At 31.8% G+C, this 25,935-nt stretch overlaps 2 protein-coding genes and 1 long non-coding RNA gene across 4 annotated transcripts in view; 1 reads left to right on the forward strand and 2 right to left on the reverse strand.

Annotated features, from left to right (window-relative positions):
• Positions 1-983: 983 nt before the first annotated feature.
• Positions 984-8,603, reverse strand: LOC102583165 (L-ascorbate oxidase-like). Its single transcript, XM_006362703.2, has 6 exons — positions 8,349-8,603; positions 6,823-6,915; positions 5,636-5,839; positions 4,451-4,645; positions 2,513-2,883; positions 984-1,669 (listed from the first exon to the last, which is right to left on the reverse strand). The coding sequence occupies exons 1-6, from the start codon at positions 8,601-8,603 to the stop codon at positions 1,078-1,080; spliced, it is 1,710 nt and encodes a 569-aa protein (XP_006362765.1). The 3' UTR covers positions 984-1,077.
• A 2,394-nt stretch (positions 8,604-10,997) lies between these two features.
• LOC102579178 (signal peptide peptidase) lies at positions 10,998-17,141 on the reverse strand. Its single transcript, XM_006362690.2, has 12 exons — positions 17,045-17,141; positions 16,506-16,604; positions 14,972-15,087; positions 14,733-14,884; positions 14,533-14,618; positions 14,077-14,204; positions 13,174-13,224; positions 12,593-12,679; positions 12,413-12,482; positions 12,123-12,259; positions 11,929-12,006; positions 10,998-11,255 (listed from the first exon to the last, which is right to left on the reverse strand). Exons 2-12 carry the CDS (start codon positions 16,543-16,545, stop codon positions 11,181-11,183), a joined length of 1,020 nt encoding a protein of 339 aa, XP_006362752.1. The 5' UTR covers positions 16,546-16,604; positions 17,045-17,141; the 3' UTR covers positions 10,998-11,180.
• A 4,333-nt stretch (positions 17,142-21,474) lies between these two features.
• Positions 21,475-25,935, forward strand: part of LOC107057964 (uncharacterized) — a 13,375-nt gene continuing 8,914 nt past the window's right edge. Inside the window, exon 1 of one of the 2 annotated variants that reach the window (XR_001471686.1) lies at positions 21,475-21,537. This is a non-coding gene — a long non-coding RNA (uncharacterized lncRNA). The other variant, XR_001471685.1, reaches the window with a different exon arrangement.

A 25,935-nucleotide genomic window follows, 5' to 3' on the forward strand; every position in this document is an offset into this window, starting at 1 on the left:
AGTTACATTTGGTACATAAATAGTAAGTTGATCAACATAAAAAGTTGAAGCTGAGATATCCTCTCTAAAATCAAGAACAATGCCCCACCCCCCTACCCACTTAATTTATTTTTATTTTTAAAATCAATCGAAATTGATTAAAGATATTCTTTATAAACTTTTGTCTTCTTGAAAATATCATAAACATTCAATTAGCTATACACCAATAATGTAATATTAAGACAACTTGAAATGGTTTTGAAACTAAGAACGTTGTAATATCATTAGCAAAAATACAAAAGGGTTACGTTGTTTATTTAGAAATATTACAGAGTTTTATTATAAGAAAATTGAAATAAGGAAGATAATTGTGAGTAATACTACAAATTAGAAAGAAAAAAAAAGTTATGAAGACAAGCATCGAAATAATGTAATAAAATCACCTTTTTCAAAAACAAGTAAATAAATTAAAAACACTCTCTTATTATCTAATTTGAAAAGAAAAAAAAACATTTACACTACAACCATTTGTGCTTGAAAACACACAAAACCAAAAGTGAAACTCTTCAGCAAAAACATAAATCTTTTCGATCAATCAAGTTGAAGTTGATATAACGATATTTGATTGGCGGAAACATGTCATTTATGCATATGATATATTTTTATTGATTTTTTATTTGATTAGCTAGACATATATGTTATGTCATTTTGACAGATGAATAATTATGTTTGATTTTTTTATTTGACTTGACGTACCATATCATTTGACATATGACATCAAACTGAATCTCCTAAAGTAAATGACATCTTGGGCTTACCAAAATGGTTTCATTATTTCTAATCCAAATCAATGGACTAACCTAACATAATTAGACCATTAACAATATTTGTCTGGACTAAACATATATCTTGAACTTAATACAATTTAAATTTCTCATGAACAGTAAAATTTCGATGTCAATAGGAAAACAACTGTAATATTACAAACCACAAGAAAAGTCAGTATCACGAATTTCGTTATTGATAAGGTAATCATAATATTACAAACCATAAGGAAAATCAGTATCATGAAGACAACATTTACATTAACTACAACTATTAATGTTTGTCTTTCACAAACATTTTCCTAGTCAAACCACAATTAAGTGCTTCATTAGGCATATTCTTAACAAGATGAACACCTTCAGCAAAGACAACTCCCATGCCTAAATGCAAATGAGGTTCAATATGACAATGAAAAGCCCATACCCCAGGATTATTTGCCACAAATCTTATAGCTGTCCATCCATATGGAAATATCACAACAGTATTCCTCAATGGTGGATTCTTCAAATTGAATTTCTCAACATCTTTTTTATGATCAAACTTTCCATCTCCATATCCTAATACCCAAAAATTATGTCCATGTAAATGCCAAGGGTGAATTTCACTTACATTTTCACCTAAGGCATTTGCATTTTGAAGGATTATGTCAATAGTAGTGTTGAATTTCAACATGTAAATCCTGTTTCCATATGTTGAATTAGGGTTTGGTGGTGGTTTCATGATGTTGTAGTTTTTTGAGAAGGTGTTTGGTGGAGATTTAGTGTCAAATGCATTGTTTATGCCATGTTTGATTGAGCCTAAATAGGGTGTAGTTGGAAAGACTAAGGAAATGTTGTTGATTGACCATCTTATGTAACCTTCAATCCTGTTGTTACAAAACATAAGTATAGATTAAATAAATGAGTAATAATTAATATTACATATCTAATAATTTAACATTTAAGATCATTTTCATATCCAAGTCTTATATATTATGATCACTTATCAACAAAAATATTTTCATGTGTTTTATCCAAGAAAAAAAAAACAATTCCAAGTAAGGGATATATATAAATAGCAAATATAATTTAAGTTAAATACATTGATAACGTAATTTTGTTTTATACTAGCTATGTAGTTTAACATATTTCATCATTGTTACCCATTAATAATGTTCTTACAAATCCACTTGTTATGACTTATATATAAGTCCTAATAAGTAACAAAATGTGATTATTTGGAAATTATTGTTTTTATATTGTATGTCTATATATACTTCAACTCAAATAAGTGATACAAGATTTAACACATATCTATTGGCATTAATTATTAGAAATTTTTATACTATCAATGTAATTTAATATGTTATAACTAGCTGTTAGCCTACCTTATTTTCTAGCTAGGTTACTATAATCCCACTTTTTATGGATGATTACTGTAGTTATTTTTGGAATTTAACTTATATATACAAATAATAATAATCGGAAAAAAAAGTACCCTAGTAATGTATTTTAACATATTATAGAATGTACTAGGTATATCTTTTTCGTTATAACTTTTTTAAAGAATAGTTAAATGTAAATATCGTTATATACAAGTTAAATTACTCAATAAGAAAAGCTTTATAGTTTGTGCATGTAGATCCCACTTGATTCCATAGATAATGTTTTAATACTTTCATTATATTTTTCAAATTTCACGTTCAGTCAAATATAGTCAAAGAAAGTACCTGTTTTGCGTATTGAGAAGCAAAATACGACGATTTTGTCGAGTAGGAGGCTTAGGAGACAACCCCATCAAGCCAAAAATTTTGTTAGAGAAGGCTTTGCTATAGTTATAATCATTCCAAAGAGGTGCCAAAGGTGGTGGTGAATTTGGAATTTTTGAAGCAAAATTAGGAATGTAGTTCAATATGGTAAGGCCTTGTGGTGTTTTTGGTTCTCTTCCTCTTACACTAATTGAAATCCAATAGTTGTTTGATGGATCTTGATCAGTTTTGAAGAGAATTGAATAGCTTTCACCTGAATAAATATCCATATTTTCCACAAAAAATGGTTGAATATAGTTTCCATCTGCTTCAACCACCATCATTTTGTGACCCTATATAGACATAAAATATCAACATAAGTAGCATAAGTATTAAGTAATAAAATTTAACTTATATACATCAACAGTGTAATCGATTATCATACAATTATTACATCCTCTTACCTCCCTCTCCTCCCCTCCCCTCCCCTTAAAGTGGAATATTTCGGACTCTAAAATGAATACCATATCACTTATAGGGAAAATGTAAAATATCAAGTATACACATTGGCTTAATGCAAGTATTACATATCTCCTCTAAATTTATATAAATTGTAATTTTATAGTTTAAAGTACTTTCTAAGCATTTAAAAGAATCATGATAAAATAAGAACTTCGATGTAATTTTAAATTTTTGTTATTTTAGGACTCGTTTGATCATGAACTTTCTTTTTTACTTTTTCTAACTTTTATTTGGTGGGCACAAAGGTCCCTATTTCCAAACTACTCAACTTTTCTAAAGCTATGTAGTTTTCAACTTTGCACCAATTATGTTAATCTATCAAATTCTCTTTTTAAAAAGTTTGAGAGGATATAAAGAAGAGTTGTGATTCTTGCGTAAGTACCAAATCTAAGAAGTGGTACAAATTTTAAATGTTGATGTTCACTTGTAATTTTATTTAATTTCAAACAAAAATGAGTCAACTTTTTTTATTATATGATCACATATTTAAAACCTTCACCGGAGAGGAGCTGACTCACTCGTTCTACTTTTAAAGATATATAAAAAATGTTAGAAAATCTTAGTTGTTTAAGTGGTGTAGTGACATATAAGAGCAATAATAACAAAATCAATGGAAATTCTTGCAGTAGTATATTCAATTGTTTGCGATGGAATAGATTCAAACATCTAGCCCAGTATCCACAATAAATAGGTGTTGACTTAATTAGTTGTTTTGTATTTTATTTTTAATTCTTGACCTCTCAAATGCTCCTAATTGAAAAAAAATGATTGATGTGCACGTAAGTTGACTCAGTTATTCAACAAATGAATCAACATTTCAATCGTAAAACAAATTCAATTTTATACCTTTAGAATAGAGAAATAACTATCAACTCCAAACCCTAACAATATGGTCTCAATTCTCGATAAACTCAACCTCCGCTTCAAAAGCTCGCCTTACAATGGGAAAAAAATCAATTGAAATGCACGTAAATTGACTTACTATATCAACGAGTGAATCAACATTTCAATCGTAAAATAAATTCAAATTTTGTACCTTGGATATAGAGGAGTAACCACTGACTCTAAGCCCTAGTCTCAAGTCTCAAGTCTCAACTTTCAATAACTCTATTCCCCATACTATTAAACGATCCCAAACCTAAAACTCTAAATGGAAAAAAAGTAGATATGTTAATGTTACACAAAAGTCATTACACTTGAAAAAAAACTACGAATTATAGTTTGAAATGCATGTAAATTGATTCTGACATCATCTTCATGAAAATAAAAGACAAAGAATTGACTCGTCACATGACTTTGAGGTTGCAAATTAAAGAATAATAACTTTGTAAAAAACGGAAAGAATAATTATTTTAATGTTACAAAGGATAAATAAAATATATTAATTTTGTGGCTTACCTCAATGGCCAAGTTGAGTGATGCCAATGCAGTTGTGCTAGCCACTCTAAGCCTATAAGTCTTGCTTGGATGAACTTTGAAAATTTGGGGTGCGTACTGCTCATCCCCTCTTAACTTGCACTGAGTAATGGGTAATTTGCTAAATTGCGCCGCAAGAGAACAATTGAATTGACCTCTTCCATTCATCAATAAAGTCTGATTTAATTTAACAATAACAAAAAGAAAATTAAATAAGAAAAGTGGTTGCAATAATTCTTTTAAATAATGGATATTGTTAATTACTATATTTTATTTTCAGAAAATTGTATTTTTTTGTTTAAAAAAAAGTGCTCTTTTGATCATATATTTAATTAGTTAGCAGATTCAAGAGAAAGACTAATTATTATCTCTTTTTTTTTCTTTTAGATTTAGGGGAGGGAATTAGTGTTAATCGAACTCAACTGAGCAACTAAGATTTCCCCTCAATATATTACTATTAGTTTTTCAAAAGATTTTTTTTTTTATCTATTGCGATGAAGAAAATTAAAGCTCTCTTTTATTTAATTGGAAGCTAAGATCAATGGTAGCGAAAGGGAAAAGGTTCAAATTATTAGTTATTTGTAAAAAGGTCTAAATTATTAGTTATTTGTAAAAAGGTCTAAATTTATCATTCGTCAATATATAATTTAACTTAATCGAACCCATATTTGTTTAACTTTTGGCACATATATTCCCTTATCGACTAGCCATTCTATTTTTCATATCAATTGGTGTCAAAATGTGTTGATTAGCACCAGAGAGTCCCACACATGACTTTATTCGCAAAGTACAAGGGCAAATCATGATCTTCTTCTCTTTTTTTTCAAAAGTGTGTGGTTTTCATATATAAAAATTAAATAAAAAGTTCTACTATAATTCATGATTATAATTGAAATTTCAAAACCTTATTATAAGAAAAAAAGGATTGTTTTAAACTTTTATAAATTGTGTCAATAATTAACAATATAAGTTGTGATGAGATGATTGAGATCCCTTCATCTTGAATCACAGGTTTCAGATTCGAACTTTGAGTATAAGAGAAAACATAGCCTTCATTACGTGAATCCTGATTAGTCAGACTCCAATACGAATATCAGACACGTACGAAAAAACAACAAAATAGAATAGTGGAAAAAGGGGAGCTAGATATTGTTGGGAGGTACCTACATGTGGTTCACCAATCCAACGAAAAGGCTTAGAAGAAAGATCAATTTGTTGGTCATGAGAACTTTTATGCCACCAATCACTAAGTAACAAATTGAACTCTTCATCATAATGGAATGCCTCTTTTTCATCTTCCACTATGAGTGAACCATATAGTCCTGCTGATCTTTGCATCCCATAGTGTCCATGGTAGAAATATGTCCCTGCCTATTGTACTTAATTGATTAACCAACACATTTATATTATAAAAAAAATGTAATTTTAGTTTGATAGATATTGTGTTCATATTGCAAAAGTAGATAAAGGAAAAGTTGATGTACAAAGCATCATGTGTTCATGCATATTTAGGAAAGGGCTCATTTCAAAGCACATGATGTAAATAGCCTATTCTAATGTAAATATTAGTGGTTGCTTTCCTGGCTCAACTTTGACAGTTACATGCATGGAGACTACTTAATCGTTGCTATAAGGTTTCATGCAGGGTGCTGAGAAAGGCTCACCTCAAAGAATGTGATATAAACAGTCTACCTAATTATGCAAGCAATTATTAATGGTTGTTTTCACGACTCAAACTAGATCAAATAGAGACAACTTTATCGTTGCTCCAATATAGTCCTCCTGATCTTTGCATCCCATAGTGTCTATGGTAGAAATATGTCCCTGCCTATTGTATTAAAAAAAATAAACTAGCAATACATATTTATTTTTAAAAAATGTAATTTTTAGTTGGATAGATATTGTGTTCATATTGCAAAAGTAGATAGAGGAAAGATTGATGCACAAAGCATCATGTGTTCACGCATGTTTAGGAAAGGGCTCATTTCAAAGTACCTTATGTAAATTTTTTATTCTAATGTAAATATTAGTGATTGCTTTCACTGTTTAAACTTTGACTTATAAGTTACATGGAGTTTATTTTATCGTTGCTATAAGGTTTCATGCAGGGTCAGAGAAAGGTCCACTTTAAAGGGTGTGATGTAGGCAGTCTACCTAATACAAGCAAGTATTAATGATTACTTCCACAACTCGAACTAGATCAAATGAAGACAACTTTATCGTTGTTTCAATACTCATGCTTCACTTAATTAACATTTCACTAAAACTATCACAATAAATGTTTCTTATTCTAAAATAAAAATGTCAAATATTTTGGAATAATAAATTTATTTTTTTCTAAAGAGTGAAATTACCTTGTCAACTTTAAACTTGTATAGGAATGTTTCTCCAGGATTAATGGGACATTGGGAGATCAATGCAGCTCCATCAGCCCATGGTGTTCCAATCTATAATTACAAAAAATAACCAAAACAAAAATGGTAAGAAACAAATGTCAACACTACTAAAAAAATCACTATTTTTCCATTAAAATCTTTCAATGAAAAATATTTGGTAGCTATTTCCACATATATTTTGATTGACTTAATGAGAAAATAAAAAATAGTACAATGAATATTTTCATACAAAAAAATTAAGAAGCTTTCTAGTATTTCAACGAAAATCTGTTTTCCGCCTTTGTAATTTTTCAATGAACTGAATTCGATGAATAATCATATTTTATAATAGAAATTTCTCATTAATTCACTTCAAAAAGGCCTTTGTTTCTAATTAATAATGCAAGTTTTTTTTTTTTTTGGTGTGATACACAACATATTGGTGAAAGAAAGAGTCATTGTTATTGTAGCTTTTCAAAAGTAAATAAGTCAATATACACTACCAAGAAATCACTATTTCCCATTGAAGTTTTTCCCTTAAAAAAATATATTAAGTTCCACATATATTTAATGAGAAAAAACAAAATAGTCAGAAAAATTAGAAAGTTTTTTTAAGTATGTCAATGAGAATTTTGATTTTCATTAGTGAACTTATTCGATAGAAATAAAATGAGAAAATTATGTTTTATAACACAAATTTCTCATTGATTTGTTGAAAAAAAAACCTTTGTTTCTAATTATAGTAATAATTTTTTATATATATATATGATCTCATTATTCCATTCTCCTTAACTCTCCCAAGAAAAACACTTACTTATGAACCAAATATTAATGTTGAACAAGTCCACATTAACAAAAAAAAAAAAATAGTACTGACTGGCTTAGCTTATCACAGCTAGTAAAGTTACACTAGTAGTGTAAGAATCTTCTTAACACTATTAATGTATAAGTTAATAGGAAAATAAGTTACTTAGAAACGAGCAAAATGATTTTTCTCATGAACATAAAGAAAATAAGTTTCATAAGTGATGTTTCAAATTCAGTGTCTCCTCTTCACCCACTCAATATCCCTAACCCTCCATTCCTTACTCTGATTCCACCACTTACACTACTACCAACAACAACAACAAATTCATTAAAATTTCACAAGTAAGATTTGAAAAAAATAGGGAAAATGCATAAGTACCCCCAACCTATGCCCGAAATCCCAGAGACACACTTATACTATACTAAGGTCCTATTACCCCCTCGAACTTATTTTATAAATAATTTTCTACCCCTTTTCGGCCTACGCAGCTTGAAAAAATGGTCAACACGCGTTGGCCCCAGAAGATAGTGCCACGTAGGTCGAAAAGGGTAGAAAATTATTTATAAAATAAGTTCGGGGGTAATAGGACCTTAGTATGGTATAAGTGTGTCTCTGGGATTTCAGACATAGGTTGGGTGGATACTTATGCATTTTCCCAAAAAAATACGTAGTGTACACGCAGACGGCCTTATCCTACCTGTGAGATTCCATGCCAATGAATGACTAGTCCTTCAGTAGGAAGATTATTGGTAAGGTGAACAAAAATGGTGTCACCAACAATTGCTCTAATTGTTGGACCAGGAAATTGTCCATTGATAGATATCACAACACCATCCACACCATCTGGACACCAATGCATGTACTCAACTCTCCATTTATACTCCCTATTTTTAGCTGAAATTGATGACAACAACAAAAACAAGTACAAGAAGATGCCTAATAATGAAGACATCTTCTTATTATATAAACTAATAATAATTAGAAAAGGAAAATAATGTGAGAGATATATAGACAACCAAGAAGTGTACACTTTATAATAACTTTAATTTTTTTGTGTATGTAAATGTTTGGCCAAAAGATTATCTTGAATAAATTTTTGGCGTATCTAGGATTTCGAGATGATGGGTACACTATTACAAAAAGGTTAATCTAAGATATAAATTTGATCGGTTCAACATTTAGATTCTTATAATTACTGAAAACCGTTAAAAGTTTAATATTATACGTCCAAAAGTGCTATCAAGAACCACTTAGAGAGGTGTTATCTTATTTTAGAAAGAAAAATAAAACAAGATAAATATAAAATTTGAATTTCTAACCTCATGTAGATAGGTGCACCCAGTCATCATCGTATTATATGATACTCCGAGTGTGAGTTCACACATGTATATTTCAATATTTTTTTAAAATATAACACTGTTATATATGATTCGGAAAGGGAGTATGGGTTCACGTGAACCCGGTGACCCTCCCTTGGAAACGCCCATGAGTTTGAGGCTAGAATAAAATTTGCGTACACATTATCTTCTTCGATCAGATTTTATTTGTGGGATTATACTAAATATATTATTATTGATCTTATTGAGGTGTTTGGTAAAGAGCTAAGGGTCTTATTGGACACAACCTAGCTCTTTACCTCTTTGAATACGTAGGTGTGAGGTCTATGTACACCTATTTATATTGAAGTCTGACTAAATCTAAATTTGTGCATTATAAATTTTATTTTTAGAGACGACGCTTCCAAACAAGATTTTTTCTATTCTTAAAGACTCAAACCTGAAATTTTTATGAAAGATGAAGGGATATGAACTGTCCCACCACAACCGCAACTGCAACCGCAACCCCACAACCAAGTTACATGATGCATATATTCCTACACGTTACTCATTCGTAGTGGTTCTAGTTGTTGTATGTATTTTCATTTCTTTTACTCTCTTTTTTTATATAATTTTTAAATGAATTTGGCCTTAGATGATAGCTCAAATGTAACACTATAAAAAGAATAAATTCGTTATAGTACAGTAGTATATATGAAGGAATTTTATGCCATTAATTTGGTATAAAGAACATAATTCACGAATTTTGTATTACTTTTCCTTCGAGAGAATTATCGTCACGAAATTAATTGCCTTTCAAAAAAAAATCACGAAATTAATTGGACCAATAAAATAAATATTTATCATATAAGACTATTCAAAAATGTGTATTTGATACGAAGAAAGTCATACCAAACATACCCTAAACGTTAATAGAACTCACAAACCCTAACAAATAGCCCTTATTAACTATTAGTACTTTATTCTAATTCCCATCGATCTATGATTGACTAATTATAATATTAGTATTAAGTATGGTGATCAATTTTTAATCTAGTTATAAAATGAGAAAAATATGCATGTACAACCCTACAACAAGGTTGCGTTAGTAACCCTTTTATCTTATTTAAAGTTTGTCGTAAGGCAGTCTGATACATGAAGCAGTGCTTGCAAGGTTTTGGAAAACAATGGCATTGTAAGGGATGAAGTATAATATTTATTCGATTTTAGAGTCGTTATTTTTATAAATTTATTCGCTAGGTTGAAATTTTGAGTCTGATTTATATGTAAACGTTGCCTTAAATCTTAGTCATATGCGTCTGAATTTGTTTTGTCAAAATCAATAAATTTTGTTCTTTAACTTTCAATAATTAATAATGTTTGTATACTAGATGTTTTAGTATTGTATATCAAGTTTTTAAATATTATTGTAAAAGAAAAAAAAAAGGAGTTTTGCATAAATATTGTTATCCAAAACTTTAACACTTGTATAAACAATACACCTTTGAAGATATCAGGGTAAGTGACCTAACTTTCAAATTATATACAATATGGACCGATTCGGATAGTGGTGAGATCTGTATACACTCTACCCTCTCTAGACCTCATTTAGTGAGATTTCACTGGGTATGTTGTTGTATGAACCAATTCGGATAGTGATAAAGTATGCGTACAATCTACCCTCCTTAGACCTCATTTAGTAAGATTTCACTAGGTATATTGTTGTATGGACCAATTCGGATAGTGATCAAGTCTGCATACACTCTATCCTCCTTAGACCTCAGTTAGTGGAATTTCACTGGGTATGTTGTTGTTGTTGGTACCAATTCGGGAAAGGGATGAAGATCTCGGACCAACAACAATAACATACTCAGTAACACGTGGAATTAGGAGAGAACAAGATGTACGCAGACCTTACGTACCAACATCTTCCATGACTAAAAACACCACAAGGTATAGTGATTAAAGGTCATAAATTTGTAATCACTACCTCATCATTGCAAAGATTAACCACTTCAAATCTCATGGAGTAGGGGGAATATCAAGATTGACAATTGAAATGTTAATTTTTTGGGTAAATAACATATGAAGCCAATCTCATCAATATTTCACTAACAATAATCTAAAAGTACAAAACAAAAAAAGTTTTTTTCCTAACCAACAATATCTGCAGTTGGAAGGTCATATATCCTACTGTGACTCTTCTTAAACCCTCACTCTACTTTCTTGCTCTCTTCCGCGGCGACTTCTTCAGTGCTCTGTGTTTTCGATTCATCGAACTCCAACAACTGTTCAACCAAAAAACCAAGAACACAATTCAGCTTGAATGAAAAATGTAATGTTATAAAGGTTTAGAAAAGCCCCATCTAGTGTTGCTCTTATAAGAAGGAGAAATAAAACAACATTAGAGATTAGTCTTCGCTTAAAGGCATATATATGAGAGGAGGCCACATCGTGGCATAGTATTCAATGAAATGGGATGAAAACCGTGGGAAAACAGGGTTCAAATCCTCGAGGAGGCAAACAGAGCTAGATGATTTCTTCTTTATCTGCCTGGGCAAACTTATTCGGTACATGTGCCAGTGGGAGATAGCAAGTACATGACAGAATAATTGAGTTGTGCCCAACCTTTAACAAAAGACGTAAAAAATGAGAGGAGAAAACTGTACAATTATGACAATCCCTACTACTTTCCTTTCAAAACAAACTAGTGGTGAATTTTCCTTTCCCTAGTTCCGAACAAACCATGAAGAACGTTTTTCTCTTATAAGAAGGAGAAACAAAACAGGATTAGAGAGATTAGTCTTCGCTTAAAGTCATATATATGATTCTTATAATCCCTTGTGAATACACAACAATTTAGAGTAAAAGAGTAAACAAACATTCAAGGTCCATATACAGTAAGACAGATGCAAATGGAGCGAGGAAGTTATAGATTAAATTATTAAAAGAAAAGTTTACCGGCTTCACATCCCCATTCCAAATGCAGTGCACGGCCAAAAATCCAATTACAGCTGGAACAATATACAACAACGCGGGCTGGAACAAAAGGAGTAAGCAAAGTGCAAGGTTAGAGAATATCGAGAAGGTTGGAAAAAAAGGGCACTGTAGTCCTGCTACAGAATAAAAGAAACAAGCTTTTCTGGGACACCAACCTGTGCAGCTTGAAACCAGTTCATCACAATAATGGTTGAAATCACACCAACTGCATATCCCGAAAATGCACTTTTAAAGTACTGAGGCCCCTTCCCTCTGGAGACATCAAAGCGGAGTGCCAAAGCCACAAAAATGCCTGAACAACAGGATAATTACTAGTTTATGACAAAAACTAAATAATGGGAGGTAAGTTCAGCGGTGGATAAAGTCCATCGCAAATTCATATATTGGCTTTTGTAGACAGGTCACTTAAAAGCAACGGGTCTTTATGGTAAGAAGGATGTTATACCAGGAATTACAATATCTCCGAGACCCAACATTGAAAAGGGACGTTTCAAATCCGAAGTGGGGAACAAAAGCTGCAAAAGGAAACAAAAAGCAAATTCTAATTACACAGAAAAAAACGTCGAAAAAGGTCAGCATTGACAAATTGGAAGAAAAGCTAGATGAAGAAAATCACTATACGCACCTTGATAGGAGCATCAAAAGACTTAGCAACACTAACCATCACGGGGGTAAAAAAGACCCAGAAGATGTCATAGACAAAAAGTCCAGCCTGCAGTTAAGAACAAGGATTCATTCAGCACAAAGACGGTAATTTGATGCATAGAGAAAGTCCCAGAACTAATGTCACATAAACCTAAGGAAACTATATTTATTTCTTGATCCACTATGTATTGTACACGGGAAAAAGGATGTGTTTATGTAATGCACATTTAGGAGATGGCTCATTAAAGGCTCCACTTCACCTATTTAGTTGTGCAGTTTGAGCCCAATAGGAATAAACAGAATGACACCTCTGAACTATGCACAACAAATTATTACTCCCTCAATCCCAAAATAAGCGTCACCTTAGGAATTCAAGACCAAAAAAATTGTGTGTTTTTTTCAACTATACCCTTCTTCTTAAAGTGTCCAATTCTCAAGAAACATTTATAAAATCAGGGTATAACTACACGTATTTATTTTTCTTAATGGACGTGATTTTTGCTAAAGTGACACTTATTTTGGATGGGGGAGTACATATTAAAGTAAAACCTCTCTCCTTACCAATAGTATGGCACCAGTCTTAAATGATCCAAGTGAAAGCATTTCAATCCCCTGCAAGTTTAAACGGCAAAACAAAGTCCATCATTCAATACTTCAGTTATACAAGGAAAGTAGTGGCATGGCCACCTTGAACTTTTTATCTAACTATAAACTGGCAGACATCAATATTCAGTGGAGAAAGTAAGCCAGGATGTGCCATTGCGGATCCAAATGGTAGCTATAAGCTATGTAGACCTATGGGCTATGAGCTTCTTCAAAGGATATCAAGGACGCTTTTGGAAATAAAGGACTCATAGACAGGTGAACTGTAGTAATGAATGTAAGTTGAACTACCAATCTATATGACGTATCTAGAAGTAAAAATCAAAAGGAGTGGGCTACACTAATTGGATTTCGATGGTTCACAGACATCAAATGGAGACAGAGAGAGAAACAGAGAGACAGAGAGAGTACACATTCATGTCACGAACCTGATCCTAGAGAGTAGAGAAATGATTGATGCTAGCATATTTTTTTGTCTTTGCAGGGATTTGAACCTGAGACCTCAGAGGTCTCACCCACTTCATTGACCACTAGGCCACACCCTTGGGTGCTAACTCTAAGAAAATCTTATGCATAAAATGAAGCCAGATCAATCAAAAATCACTATTTCAACTTCAAATAAGCAAAACAAGATCTACAGTTCATCAGACAGAGAGAGAGACACACTATGGTAACATAACTGGCTGCAACAGTGTGACAAGCTTTTTTTCTTTGAGAAAGAACAACGTGACAAGCTTTGTTAACAGAAACAAACATTCAATTCAGTGTCCAACCAGCAGAAGGAGAAAAGATGATGCGAGAAGGTTGTTTCAGGATCTTAAAGCAACAGATAATGTAACTACGCTAGTTGTGCAGACAAACCTGAATAGAAAATGCAAGGCCCAATACATTGTTAGCCAGCCAATGCTTCTGTTTAGCATACCATACACAGAACATAGTTCCAGGAATTGCAGCAACAATCTGGGACCTTGTGAACTCAAACTCCAAAGCTGAGAAAGAAACAAATAAACATCATCTCCAGAGAAAAGAGAAGGCAGAAAACCAACAAATTCCAGTCAAAGACGTGAAGGTGTACCACCAGTGTGGTATGTAGGGAAAGCCATTAATTAATTATTTTACAAGGGTGGGGGGAAGAAGAAAATCCATAGTGAGCAAAGCAAGATTCCGAATCTTTCGGGGGAAAAAAGCCGGTCGCCAACTAGTATTTCACTAGAGAAAAAGAGGCGGTCCATTATTTTTGTCTATGCATCTGGTTGATGCTATCAATGAAATCATATTACTTCATTTCAAAAGGAAAAAAAAAGAGGTGGTCCATACAGCGGAAATATGGGAAGTGCCATATTACGAGATCTTCATTCCACTTTTCCGGCAAGAATCGTTTGATAGAAGGTAACAGTGTTGCACTGCAAAGCCCCAAAGAAAGGGATGATATTAAAACATATAATGAAACTACTTCTTAGAAAATTGCATAAGAATATATTAAGCATAGTAGAATGATCCATACGGAAAGAACATACGAAAAAGCAGCAATGCCAAGTACAAAGAAGTAGCACGTCAATACAGCATTAACCAGGTCTTTTGAGAGGAACTTAAAAAGCAAGAACAACGACAAGAGCATTGCACTTCCAACTAAGGGGAATCTCATTGCATGTTCCTTAGACATTGTCTCCTACAAAGTAAAACAGAAAAGTTTAAGAAGCATCAAAACAGATAACAAATAAAAGTGAGACTGCAACTTAAGAGTCCGGGAATATACCGAAGGTGGAGTTGGCTTAACAGAACGGTAGCAGCCCACAAAAACAGTGAGACAAGCCGTTAGCACGACATTTAAATTTGGGTCCACATTCACAACCAGTGGGGCCAAACTCAAACCTGAAATTCACAACCAAAAAATCAAGAGTTCTCAAGGTAATTCAAAAACATAAAATCTAGAAAGAGATATGGAATAACCAGCAGCCTTTTCTCCTCTCCATGGACCACACACAACCAGAAACTTTTTCTAATCATAAAGATGATGCATTGGGGAAAGGAGAGAAAAGATGAAAAGGGACAACAGCAATAGAGCTCCCTAAGGTGTGTTGACTGAACTGTCCTAACAGGAGGCCATTTGATTGATCGAAGCATCCAACACTAAGGAAAAATCTTAAAGTCCCTTCAATACAAATTCATCAATGTACACCCACAAAGTTGGACCTATTAAAATACAGGAAACTAGGTAATGAGCGACACCCAACAGGCAACAGAACGAGAGGAAACGTTTGAACAGTCATCACAACACTATATCAGCATGTACTCTAACTGACTTGATGAAAGTACCTAGCTAAGATTATCAGGCTATCAGCTAATCCCCCAATTCCAACAGCTCAAAACTAACAAGGAAAGTTGATTGCAGAGAACACCAACAACAAGAATCCACAAAAGATTGTGATATTTGAAGGGAAATGGCCAACTAGGGGAGGGTGCTAAACAGCAGCATATCAATCAATCAATCAATCAACTAGGCCTTATACCCAAACTAGTTGGCATCAGCAAGGGCCAAACACCAGTTAACCTAGCAAAGTACATTTTGCTGGACATGCATTGAAGTTCAAGAGTAACAAGGAAGGTCCCATAGACCCCTTGAAAATAAGCCAATGCCTACTTCAGAAGCATAAATACATAAAATGATGCCTGTGGGCCCAAATCATCACACCATTTGATCGAACATTGTATTAAAATCATCAAACTTACGAAAGACACTAATGTGAAGCCAATGAGAATTTCCAGACGTTTGATCTCTTACAATGAGCAACAAAATATTATGGCAGTTATAGAGTAGGATATTTGGTCTTAACTTTGACAAGCATAAGGGATAAAAGTTAAGCATAGGAATAAAGGAACTGTTCTGTTTTACAACACATCTGAAGTGAGAAAAATATAATAGCAATAACAAACACAAAAGAGAATCATACATATACAGTTGTAGCATCTATTTTCTCCGCAAATCTAAATGACACATATCCAAACACTCATAAATCCATTCTTCATAATCAAAGAAGAAACTTAAGAATCACGAGTTCTAAAGATTTATCAAAATAATCTCAATCGGCACCGTTGCTCATCTCATATCCTGCATATGGATTCCTTCATTTCCAAATTCCAAGTTATCACAAAACAAATCAAACTCACTATAATATACATTACCAAAAGAAACATTCATGAATTGAATTGCACAAGATAAACTCATTTTACTATGTAATCCAGCTACCATAAGAAACGCGCATGAATCAAATTGAACAGGGAAACCAAACCTGCCAAAGCAATATTTGCTAATCGTTCGCTATTCATCATCCTCGCAGACTACTAACTCAGAAAACACTTGGTTTTCTTCCCACAGCAACAGAGATAAGCTGCCACAAGCCCCAAAAAAAAAAAGTATCAGTAACAATAATCAACATTTACATCTTTTCAGATCCTAAAACATTAATTTTTTTTTTAAAAATGCTATCTTTAGCAATATTTCTCACCAAATTTTTCAAGATTTTGTCTTTCTACACATTTCAACAAAAACCCAATTCTGGGATATGAATAAATTTGCCTCTTAACATACAAACAAATCAATTGGGAGAAAAAAAAAAAAAGAATCCCAAATCTCTTGACTACATGAATTTACCACTAACACACATAAAAAACCCAATTAATTGAAAATTTCAAAAAATCCAAATTCTCAACAAAAACCCAATCCTATAAAAAAGCATAAAAGATTGTTTTTTTGGGAAAAACAAAGAACCCCCAAATCAAAATATTAAGTCAAAACACATATATCATAAGGTTTTTAATTCATTTTTACCTTACAAACAGAAGTAAAATTGCTGATCTCCGAGTAGACAGATCAAGATGAGATTTTTTGTAACGTTTTTGGATTTTTTTTTCCTTTTTATTTATATATATTTGGAAAAAAATAATAAATCAAAATAGGGTTTTAAGGCTTGGGTCAAAATATAGTCATTGGGAGAAGCACGTTGAGATGGGTTGTTTCAACCAATTGGATATTGCCATGTCAACCTATTGAGAAATTGTGCCACGTGGAACTCTTCCAAATTTATGGCAAATTTTATTTATTAGACACTTGAATTATACTCGAAACTTTTACGTGTATTTTCAAGTACGAAAAAGGGCCAAAAATATTCTTAAATTACAGAAAAAGGTTTAAAAATATCTTTCATTTATCTATTGGTCTAAAAATACCCTTTTATTCATCTTTTTGGTCTAAAATTACCCTTCCATCCACCTTTATGACTCACTTATACCCTTGCAACTAACAACCCTCTTTTTTTAAAAAAATACTTATTATGTGTCATTTTCTTATTGAATGAAACAAAAATCCATCTCTATTAATTTTTTTCCATAATTTATCCAAATCAAAACAATATATCTTTTCAAGATCCAAGAAATATTTTTTTTTTAAATCTAGTAATTTCTATTTTCTATAGCTTTTTTCAAAAAAAAATTGTTTTAAATAATTAAAATATTTTTAAAATATTAGTCATGCCACAATTACAGGGACATATCATATTATCATAAATCCTAAACAAAGTCTATCTTTTTTTAAAAAAAAAAATGATCATTTAAATTTTTTTTGACTAATAATCTGAAACAACTCACTGAAAAGAAGAAAAATATATAGATGTTGTAGGTCGTAGCCTGTAGGAAAAGAGAGAGAGAAAAATATAATATATTATGAGTAAGATAAAATTATTCTGATCATAATATTATTAATTTGTTTATGATATATTAATTATTTATATTGTATTTAAAATTTTAATGTAATTGATTAAATCTTAGCTGTTAATTTTTCCTTATGCCATGTGTCTTCAATTCAAGTAATAACTTGGGAAAAATAGAGAAAAAAATTGAGAGGAGTCGGATAAAAAAAACTACAACAAATATAAAATACTATTAAAAAAATTTTATAAAAAAAATAAAAATAATTGAGGTCTTGAAGAAGTATATTCTTTTTGGCTTGGATAAATTATGGGAGGGAATCTAGTTGAGATGGAGATTTTATTTCATCCAATTAGGAGAATGACACGTTTTTTTTAAAAAAACAAAATAAAGATAGGGTTGTTAGTTTCAAGGGTATAAGTGACCTAAAAGATGAATGGAAGGGTATTTTTAGACCAAAAAGATGAGTACAAGGGTATAATTAGACCAAAAGATGAATGGAGAGTATTTTTAGACATTTTCCTATAGTTTAAGGGTATTTTTCACCCTTTTTCGTTTCAAGTATTGATGGTGTATAAAAGTTAAACGCTTAAAACATGCGGCATTCTTTAATTATATGCACCATCGTCAAATCATAAGAATGTTTCGATTGAGCATGATGTATAATATTTATTTTTTTATTTTGATGACAAGGGAACCCGCAGCCGCTCCCTTTGGGTGTGCACAGGGTAAAACCCTTACTCCTATGCAATAGCTCGCAAATCACATAGGAGAGGTAACCCGCACTAGGCAAGCCCGGTGCGACGAGCTCGACCCAGAAGGCAAACCCCTTGCTTTCCCTGGCAAGGGGTTTCGAACTTGAGACCTCCAACATGAAAGTCCCAAGCCCAAACCACTGGGCCACCCCGAAGGGTATGATGTATAACATTAGAGTAACTTAATTACTCAATAAACATTTGAGAATATGCATAAAAAAATGCTTGAACCGGAAAGATCAAATAGGAATACTTTTTCGTATGTTCATATACTCAACTGAAATAAACAATAGTTTGAAGTCTAAATAAAATTTATTGACAAATTAAAGGAGTTATCAATATATTCAGTCATTTAATTATATCGCATGAATCAAATCTTACACCAATAACGGTTCAATCCCAAATAATTTAGAATTATTATCTTGTCCTAATTTTAGGCCTCGTGTTATTTAACTAGCCTCATTAGACCTTTAATTAATATATTGTGTGATTTTGATCCGTAATACTAACGGATGTTAAAAATTTAACTGAATTAAAAATAAAATAACTAAAAAAGACAGGCAAGCCTAGGAGATTTTTAAATAACTAAAAAACGAGCAAACATAGGAAATTTTTACTAGGCAAACATGTTCACATGTTTAACTTAGATCTATTTTATTACCTCAGACCCAAATAATTTATTTATAAGTTAGATAGAAACAAGATGACACTATACAAATATTCTCAAGTGAAAATTTTTTATAAAGCTAAGCAAAATAAGTGTGAAATAGCATTAGATCATTAAAGAAAAGAAGAGAAATAGATTTATGGTGATCAACACTTTTATGAATTTATGCCTCAAAAAATTAGTCATCGTAATAATTATGCAGAGGTTGATTAAGATCTCCTCTATTTTCATTTATTTTTTATTTTACTTTTTGTATATTTATTTTTTGATATGTGATTTTGTTTTTAACCTCAGATAGTATTGGAAATCAAATCACACATTTATATTAATTAATAAAAAGGTCTAATAGGCTTAGTTAAATAATATTTGGACTAAAATCAGAATCAGGCAATACTTCAAGGACAAAAAAAAAGTTATTTGCCCGCCCTTATTTATTATATTACTTCATTTAAATTAATCTCAAAGCAATGTTTTATTATGTATAAATATGAATAAAACATAATAGAATTTTTATATATTTCTTGATCATATATAAATATTTGAAAGGCAAAACTACTTTTAGAAAGTATAGAACCTCCTGTAAAAGTACGAGTTAAGAGTCAAAAATACATTTAAATTATTCTATTTAATTGAGTTTTATATTTTTTTTTATGACAAGGGAAACCCAGAGTTTTATATTTGAACTATTGAGAATGTGAATTTTCTACATGACCTATTATCCAATGATTAGTGAAACATACCTAGACGTTGATTAGACCTAATGTTTGTCTAGAAATGCTTTTAGATGCATTTGTCCATAAAATCTTCGTCCACCTGACATATATAACAATTTTAATGACAATTTAATATTTTAATATATTTTAATTGACTTTTTTGAAATCCTAAACTCTGCTCTTTCAAGTCAGAGATATTGATGTCACGGCAGAGATCATATCACTACTAAGAAGGTGTAATGTCCTATTTCTTGTGATTTTTCTTTTAAGTGTGAAATCACATTTCTGCCCTTTTCTGTAACGTTTTCATGCTTAGTTTGTATTTCGGAAATGGCTGGTGCGATCTCCAATGCGATCGGTTGTGATTTTGGTGATTTGACCCCTCTTGAGTTGAGAATTCTTGATAGGATTGACTTCGGTCAACATTTTGAGTTTCGAGCGTCGGATGGGAATTTCGTCAGTTTCATTGCGTTTGGAACATCGAGTTTGAGGTAGTATAGTGGTTCGTAAGGTTTCCGAGGCATTAGGTTGAGAGTTGGGTGTTTATGCGAGAAGTTGAGCTTTAGGCCTAAAGAGATAGGGATGTGCAAAAACCAATTTAACCAATAAACCGAACCGAAAAAAACACTATTGGTTTATTGATATTGGGTTATTGGGCTAACGGTTTTTAAACGGTTTTGCAAAATATTTAATTGGGTTATTGGTTCGGTTTCCGATTTTATGATTTTTGTTAATGGTTAAACCGATAACCCAATAAGACTATACTAAATTTACTAGTCTTATTGTTAATGGTTAAACGATAATTACTTTCACACTTTTTGTTAATGGTTAAACGATTGTTACTTTCACACTTTTTCCTTTGAATGTGTCTAGTGTCTAAACTTGCAAGAAAAATGATTGTTACTTTCATGATAAATGCTGAAAAATCATATGGTTTATATGAAAATTTTCTTATCGTGTATATAATATATATGAGTATTTTCTTATAGGGTTAAACCGAAAACCGAACCGTTAAGTATCATAAACCGATTAACCAAAAAATGATAAGAAATATGTTATTAGTTTGGTTATTGGTTTGACGTATTTACAAACCGAAAACCAATAAACCGAACCAATAACACATAAAACCGAATCGACCGATGCACACCCCTATAAAGAGAGGTTCAAGAGGGTATTTCTGTCAAAATGATCTTTTTTCAGAAATTCGACGATTTCATTGAGTCCGAAACATTGAATTTAGTGGGGTAGCATATTTAGTTTATTTTTATCGGGTTCCGAATAAATTCTGAGGGTCTGTTCAGAGACTTTAATAAGTTAGGGAATTAGTTTCGCTGATGTTGACTAAGGTTAACGCGGTCAAACAGTCATTTAATGGCTAAAATCAGCCCTCCTTCCTTCCATTTCATTTTTTTCTCCATTCTTTTCATATTGGGAGCTTGGGAGAGAGACTTTGGAAGCATTTTCTTGAGAAAAACTTGCGTGCGTAAGTCCCTTTATCGATTTTACATCATATTCTTCGAATTTCATCTTCCTAAATACTTAAAAATCAAGATTTCAAATGTGGATAATGGGTTTTATTGAAAAATGAGTAATTTCTTGATTTGGAACTCGATTCTTGCTTGTCTTTAATAGGGTTTTCAACCACGAACTCCTCTTGACTTGTAGAACTTGATTTTCAACTAAAAATCTAATTTTACCCTTTCGATTTATGAAGTGATTTTTGGATTATTTTACCTCCGATTTCATATCCTATCAATATGGATATCATTGGACTCTTTTTGATGAACTTTTTCCATTTTTGATAATTGAGGATCATTTCAACTAGTGTGTGGTTGAGAATTTGCTCCTATAGAGGTTTTCGGGTGAAGTTTCGATCTTGAGACAGGTTTGACTATCCCTCTTTTAGACTGAGATGAGTAATTAACATGTTCTTAGGAAATCAACCGTGAAATAAGTTGTAGTATATGTTTTAGAGGCTGGTAAGTGTTGATCTTCCTGTTTTAATCCGTATGATGCCTATGTGTATTGCTTAGCCTGTGTGGAGGCTTGTGTGAGATATGTAATTGTTATGGAAATTATGTGATATTTTGAGTAATTGCCCGAAATAGGGGATATATGACTTATCTTTATATTTGATGTGGAGATGCCCGAGTAGGGGTTTGAGTTGATTTTCGAAACACATTAAAAATGAACAAAAATGTTTTCTAAGTGGTAAAAAGTTGGTTTTAAATGGTTTCCTCCACTATCCCTATCCTTTGAGAACATGTTTCATGACATGCTGAGTTTTGAAACTTGATTCTATTTAAATCCTTGATGAGCTGGTTATGTCCTTGTGTTATATGTATTGTGGAGCATTCATCCTCCTGCAGCATATTATGGTTCATGAAAATATGAGAAAGTGGACAAATATATTTTTTAGAAAGAAAATGTGACACCTTACTTATATCTTTGACCATGCTGAAGTGGTAAGTTGATGAGACATTGAAATATTGAGATTGTTATATGGATTATGAGTCCTCCATGTGTCCTACTCTAGAAGCTAGAGGCTCGGCAAGGTGTATATGATAGGTTGTGCGACGAGCTTGGTACCACCTGTTGACACCCAATTTTGTCCTCCTACAATTTAAATTAATCATCGAGCTTCTTAAATTCCAAACGATTTTAAAATAATTAATTTTTATAAAATTTAAAATAATTTTGCGAGTTAGTTTGAACAAAATTTGTCATTTATTATAATTTTAAGATAATATATGTTGTATATATTTACTACATTTTATGAATAGTAGAAAATCATCTCAAAAATGATTTCTTTTTCTTTTATATTTTATTAAAATAGCTTATTTTAAAAGTGATGGATATAACTTTGAATTAATTAGTTTTATTAAATCCAAAATATTTTCAAGTTATTTCTTTTATGTAATTTTTATCAATTTTATAATTTTAAAAAAAATAACAAATATGCCTTTATATTTATGTCTATAATTAGTATATTTTATAAATATTCGAAAGCCATCATAAAAGATTTCACGTTTTACATAAGTATTTTATTAAAATATGGTTCAAATTTTGAGTCATTAAAAGTTTTATTAAGTTTATTATTTTACTTCGTTGAGATTAAGAAGCTCGTTAGTTAATTATATTAATTCGTCTTATTTTAATTTTGGCCGATTTCAACCAAGTGCCTCAATTTGATCGAAATTGCAATTTTGCGTGGTTATTTTCTTAATTCAAATCAACCACATTCTTGGTTATCTTTTGGACCCAATTCTTTCAACCCAAATTCCTTTACTTCCAATTCTCAATTCTTAGCAGCAGCCCAATTCAATTTCCCAAGCCCAACTCTAATAAAAACCCATCCGGAAGCAACAACAATACGTACATCATACCAAACGACCGGACCCCACAGCCTCATCTTCTTCCTTACGACACCAAACCCAGAAACGAACAGCAAATCCGGAAAAACAACCATACCCTACAACCCCTATATCATCTTCTTCATGCAAAAATCCCATCAAATCACGAAAATCTGACAACCTTATCTCTTGAGAAGAGATTTTTGAAATTTCAAAATTGGAAATCTCTCCAATTCCACTCTTTCCCCCCCTTTAGTTCTCCCCTAAATTTCCATATAAGTACTCCCACTCTATTAACATTTGAGGGGGGGGGGGGGGGAAAAAAAAAAAAGACAAAAAAAAAAAAAAGGACAAAAACACATAAAGTTTTTTTTTAATACAAGTCTTAGAGGTTAAAAAGAAAAATTGAATTTTTAGGTCATATACAAAAAAATAGCTTACAAAAGAACGACTCTCGGATTTTCTTAGCTAGCCCTCGTATTCGAAGTTTGTAGTAAAAGAATCGCCCTTTCAGGCTCGTTGTTATCCTAGTTTTGCTGCACTTCGAAAGGTAAATCTTATCTCGGTTCATGTCTTTTATTTCTTGATGTGTTGATATGTTGGATTCTTGACGGTGTGAAGCATTTGAATGTTAAAATTTCCGGATCGTTTTTGACTTATTTCGACTGCAAACCAGTGGCAAAGCTTGCCTATTTTGAATGTTGACTGTTTGGTTGTTCGCTTGAAGTCTTGATGAGTCCGTTCGGTCTCGAGTTCATCCCTCCCCATGTCTGTTTTGGACTCTCTTTTCTTTTTGTCTTGGATCTTGTTGATTCTGATTCTCACATATTTGTATTGATTTCATCTTCAAGATGTTGTCTTGTTAAGCTTAATTTTGAAATTTCGAATTGATCGTAATCGCTTGTCATTATAATTAGTTTCAACTTGTTAGGACTATCAAAACTACATGTGCCTGAGCTTTACTTGAACTATGTATTTGATTTGTCTTCAAGAATATACAATTTTATTTAAAAAATCACATCTACTGGTTTGTCTCTTTGCGTTATTAGGAACCTGCAAATGACCATTTGTTTTATTTTTCATGTGTACATGTATGTGTCTTGAATTTTCTCTAGGCTTAGACTTTTGATAGTTTAGTGTTAGAATTTATTTTTTCTTCTATCAATGTTCTAAAGTCCTCCATGCTTAGTTTCTTAGTACTGTTAAAATTAAAATGGACCATAATTGTTTGTTTGATATATAGTTATTCATCTCTTTTATTTTGGCCATGGATTAGTTGATCAATAGTGACTTTGTTCAATTCTATATGCAAGCATGTTGCTAAAGTTTCCTCAAATGAAAAATGTTCTTTCATTTCTTCAATACCATCACTGTTAATCACTCTCTCTTTCGATGTTGTCATAAGTTAAAAAATGTCACATTGTATATTCTTATGCACTGCCATGAACATTAATCTTTATCCTTCTTTTCCTGCATGAACCCCCTCGGTTTGAGTCCATTGGACTCCCTTTGTTACTCTCCTTACATCACGGGTTGGGTAGAAACCCAAAATCTTCTCCATCAAGTCAACAACCATTTTATACGAGCTGGAAATTGAAAACTGGTGTACGGAAAGTCCGAAAATGAGCAGTATACATGTTGTATACAGCAGTATACATCGGTATACATGGTGAATATTGATATACAAGTCAAAAAGATCAAAATACAGGTGCTGGAAGTTGAAGTGAGCTGCATACACTCGGTATACAGCTCAATATACAAAACATGGGCTGAAAATTGAAATACAGCCTATATACATAAGTATACGCTTATTGTATGTGCAGATTTTCAGGGGGGCGAAAATGGGCCAAAGCCCATCTTTTGTACTACAAGTCCAGGCGAAAATGGGCCAAGAGGCCCACCAAATTTGAGAATTTGGGCAAAAAGGCCCACATTCTAACTTTCTTATTTCACTCTTATTATTATTTGTATGAATTTCAACCCTTTTATTTGACTTGGTTACATTTAGTTTAATTAAAATCCCAAAAGATGAACCATATTCTTTAGGTTAAGTTTATTTTAATTAAATTTCATTTTTTTTATCAACTCTTGTACTTTTATTGAAAACCTTTGCTTAACCTTCAATTAATTAAAAATGGCTCCATGCTTAAATTAACCAATTTGGTTTAAGTTATTATTTTAAAAATGTATCAAATAAATTCTAATTAATCTAGTTTTTGTTAAAATTCTAACCACTTGTCTTCAATTCAAATGTTTCATTTTTGGGTCCCTCTCTCTAAAAAATAAAAAATAAGAAATGCGTCATTTATTTAATTATTTTCTCAAAGTTGATCAAAAATTGTAAGTTATTATTTTTTATGTTAAATTATTATTTTCCTAAAAATAGTCAAATATATTTTAGTCAACTCGCAGGTCAACTGCATGTTAGTGGGCACTTCGAATGCTTAAACCCTTCTCGAAGTGTAAATTGAACCCCGAACCCTCTTTGGTATTTTCAAATGATTTTTTTTCTGTTTAAATCTTTGAAA

The sequence above is a fragment of the Solanum tuberosum genome, unplaced genomic scaffold (genome assembly GCF_000226075.1).
Source record: "Solanum tuberosum cultivar DM 1-3 516 R44 unplaced genomic scaffold, SolTub_3.0 scf00412, whole genome shotgun sequence".
Lineage (NCBI taxonomy): Eukaryota > Viridiplantae > Streptophyta > Magnoliopsida > Solanales > Solanaceae > Solanum > Solanum tuberosum.

Excerpts from the sequence above, each read along its gene's own strand:
- LOC102579178 (XM_006362690.2), bottom strand. The coding sequence starts at position 16,545 with ATGATGAATAGCGAACGATTAGCAAATATTGCTTTGGCAG. Across the intron at positions 12,680-13,173 it reads AGACTGGTGCCATACTATTG|GCTGGACTTTTTGTCTATGA; the intron begins GTAAGGAGAGAG and ends TCTTAACTGCAG. Across the intron at positions 12,483-12,592 it reads CTTTTGATGCTCCTATCAAG|CTTTTGTTCCCCACTTCGGA; the intron begins GTGCGTATAGTG and ends TTCCTTTTGCAG.
- LOC102583165 (XM_006362703.2), bottom strand. The coding sequence starts at position 8,603 with ATGTCTTCATTATTAGGCATCTTCTTGTACTTGTTTTTGTTGTTGTCA. Across the intron at positions 5,840-6,822 it reads ACAAGTTTAAAGTTGACAAG|GCAGGGACATATTTCTACCA; the intron begins GTAATTTCACTC and ends TAAGTACAATAG. Across the intron at positions 1,670-2,512 it reads CTTCTCAATACGCAAAACAG|GATTGAAGGTTACATAAGAT; the intron begins GTACTTTCTTTG and ends TTGTAACAACAG.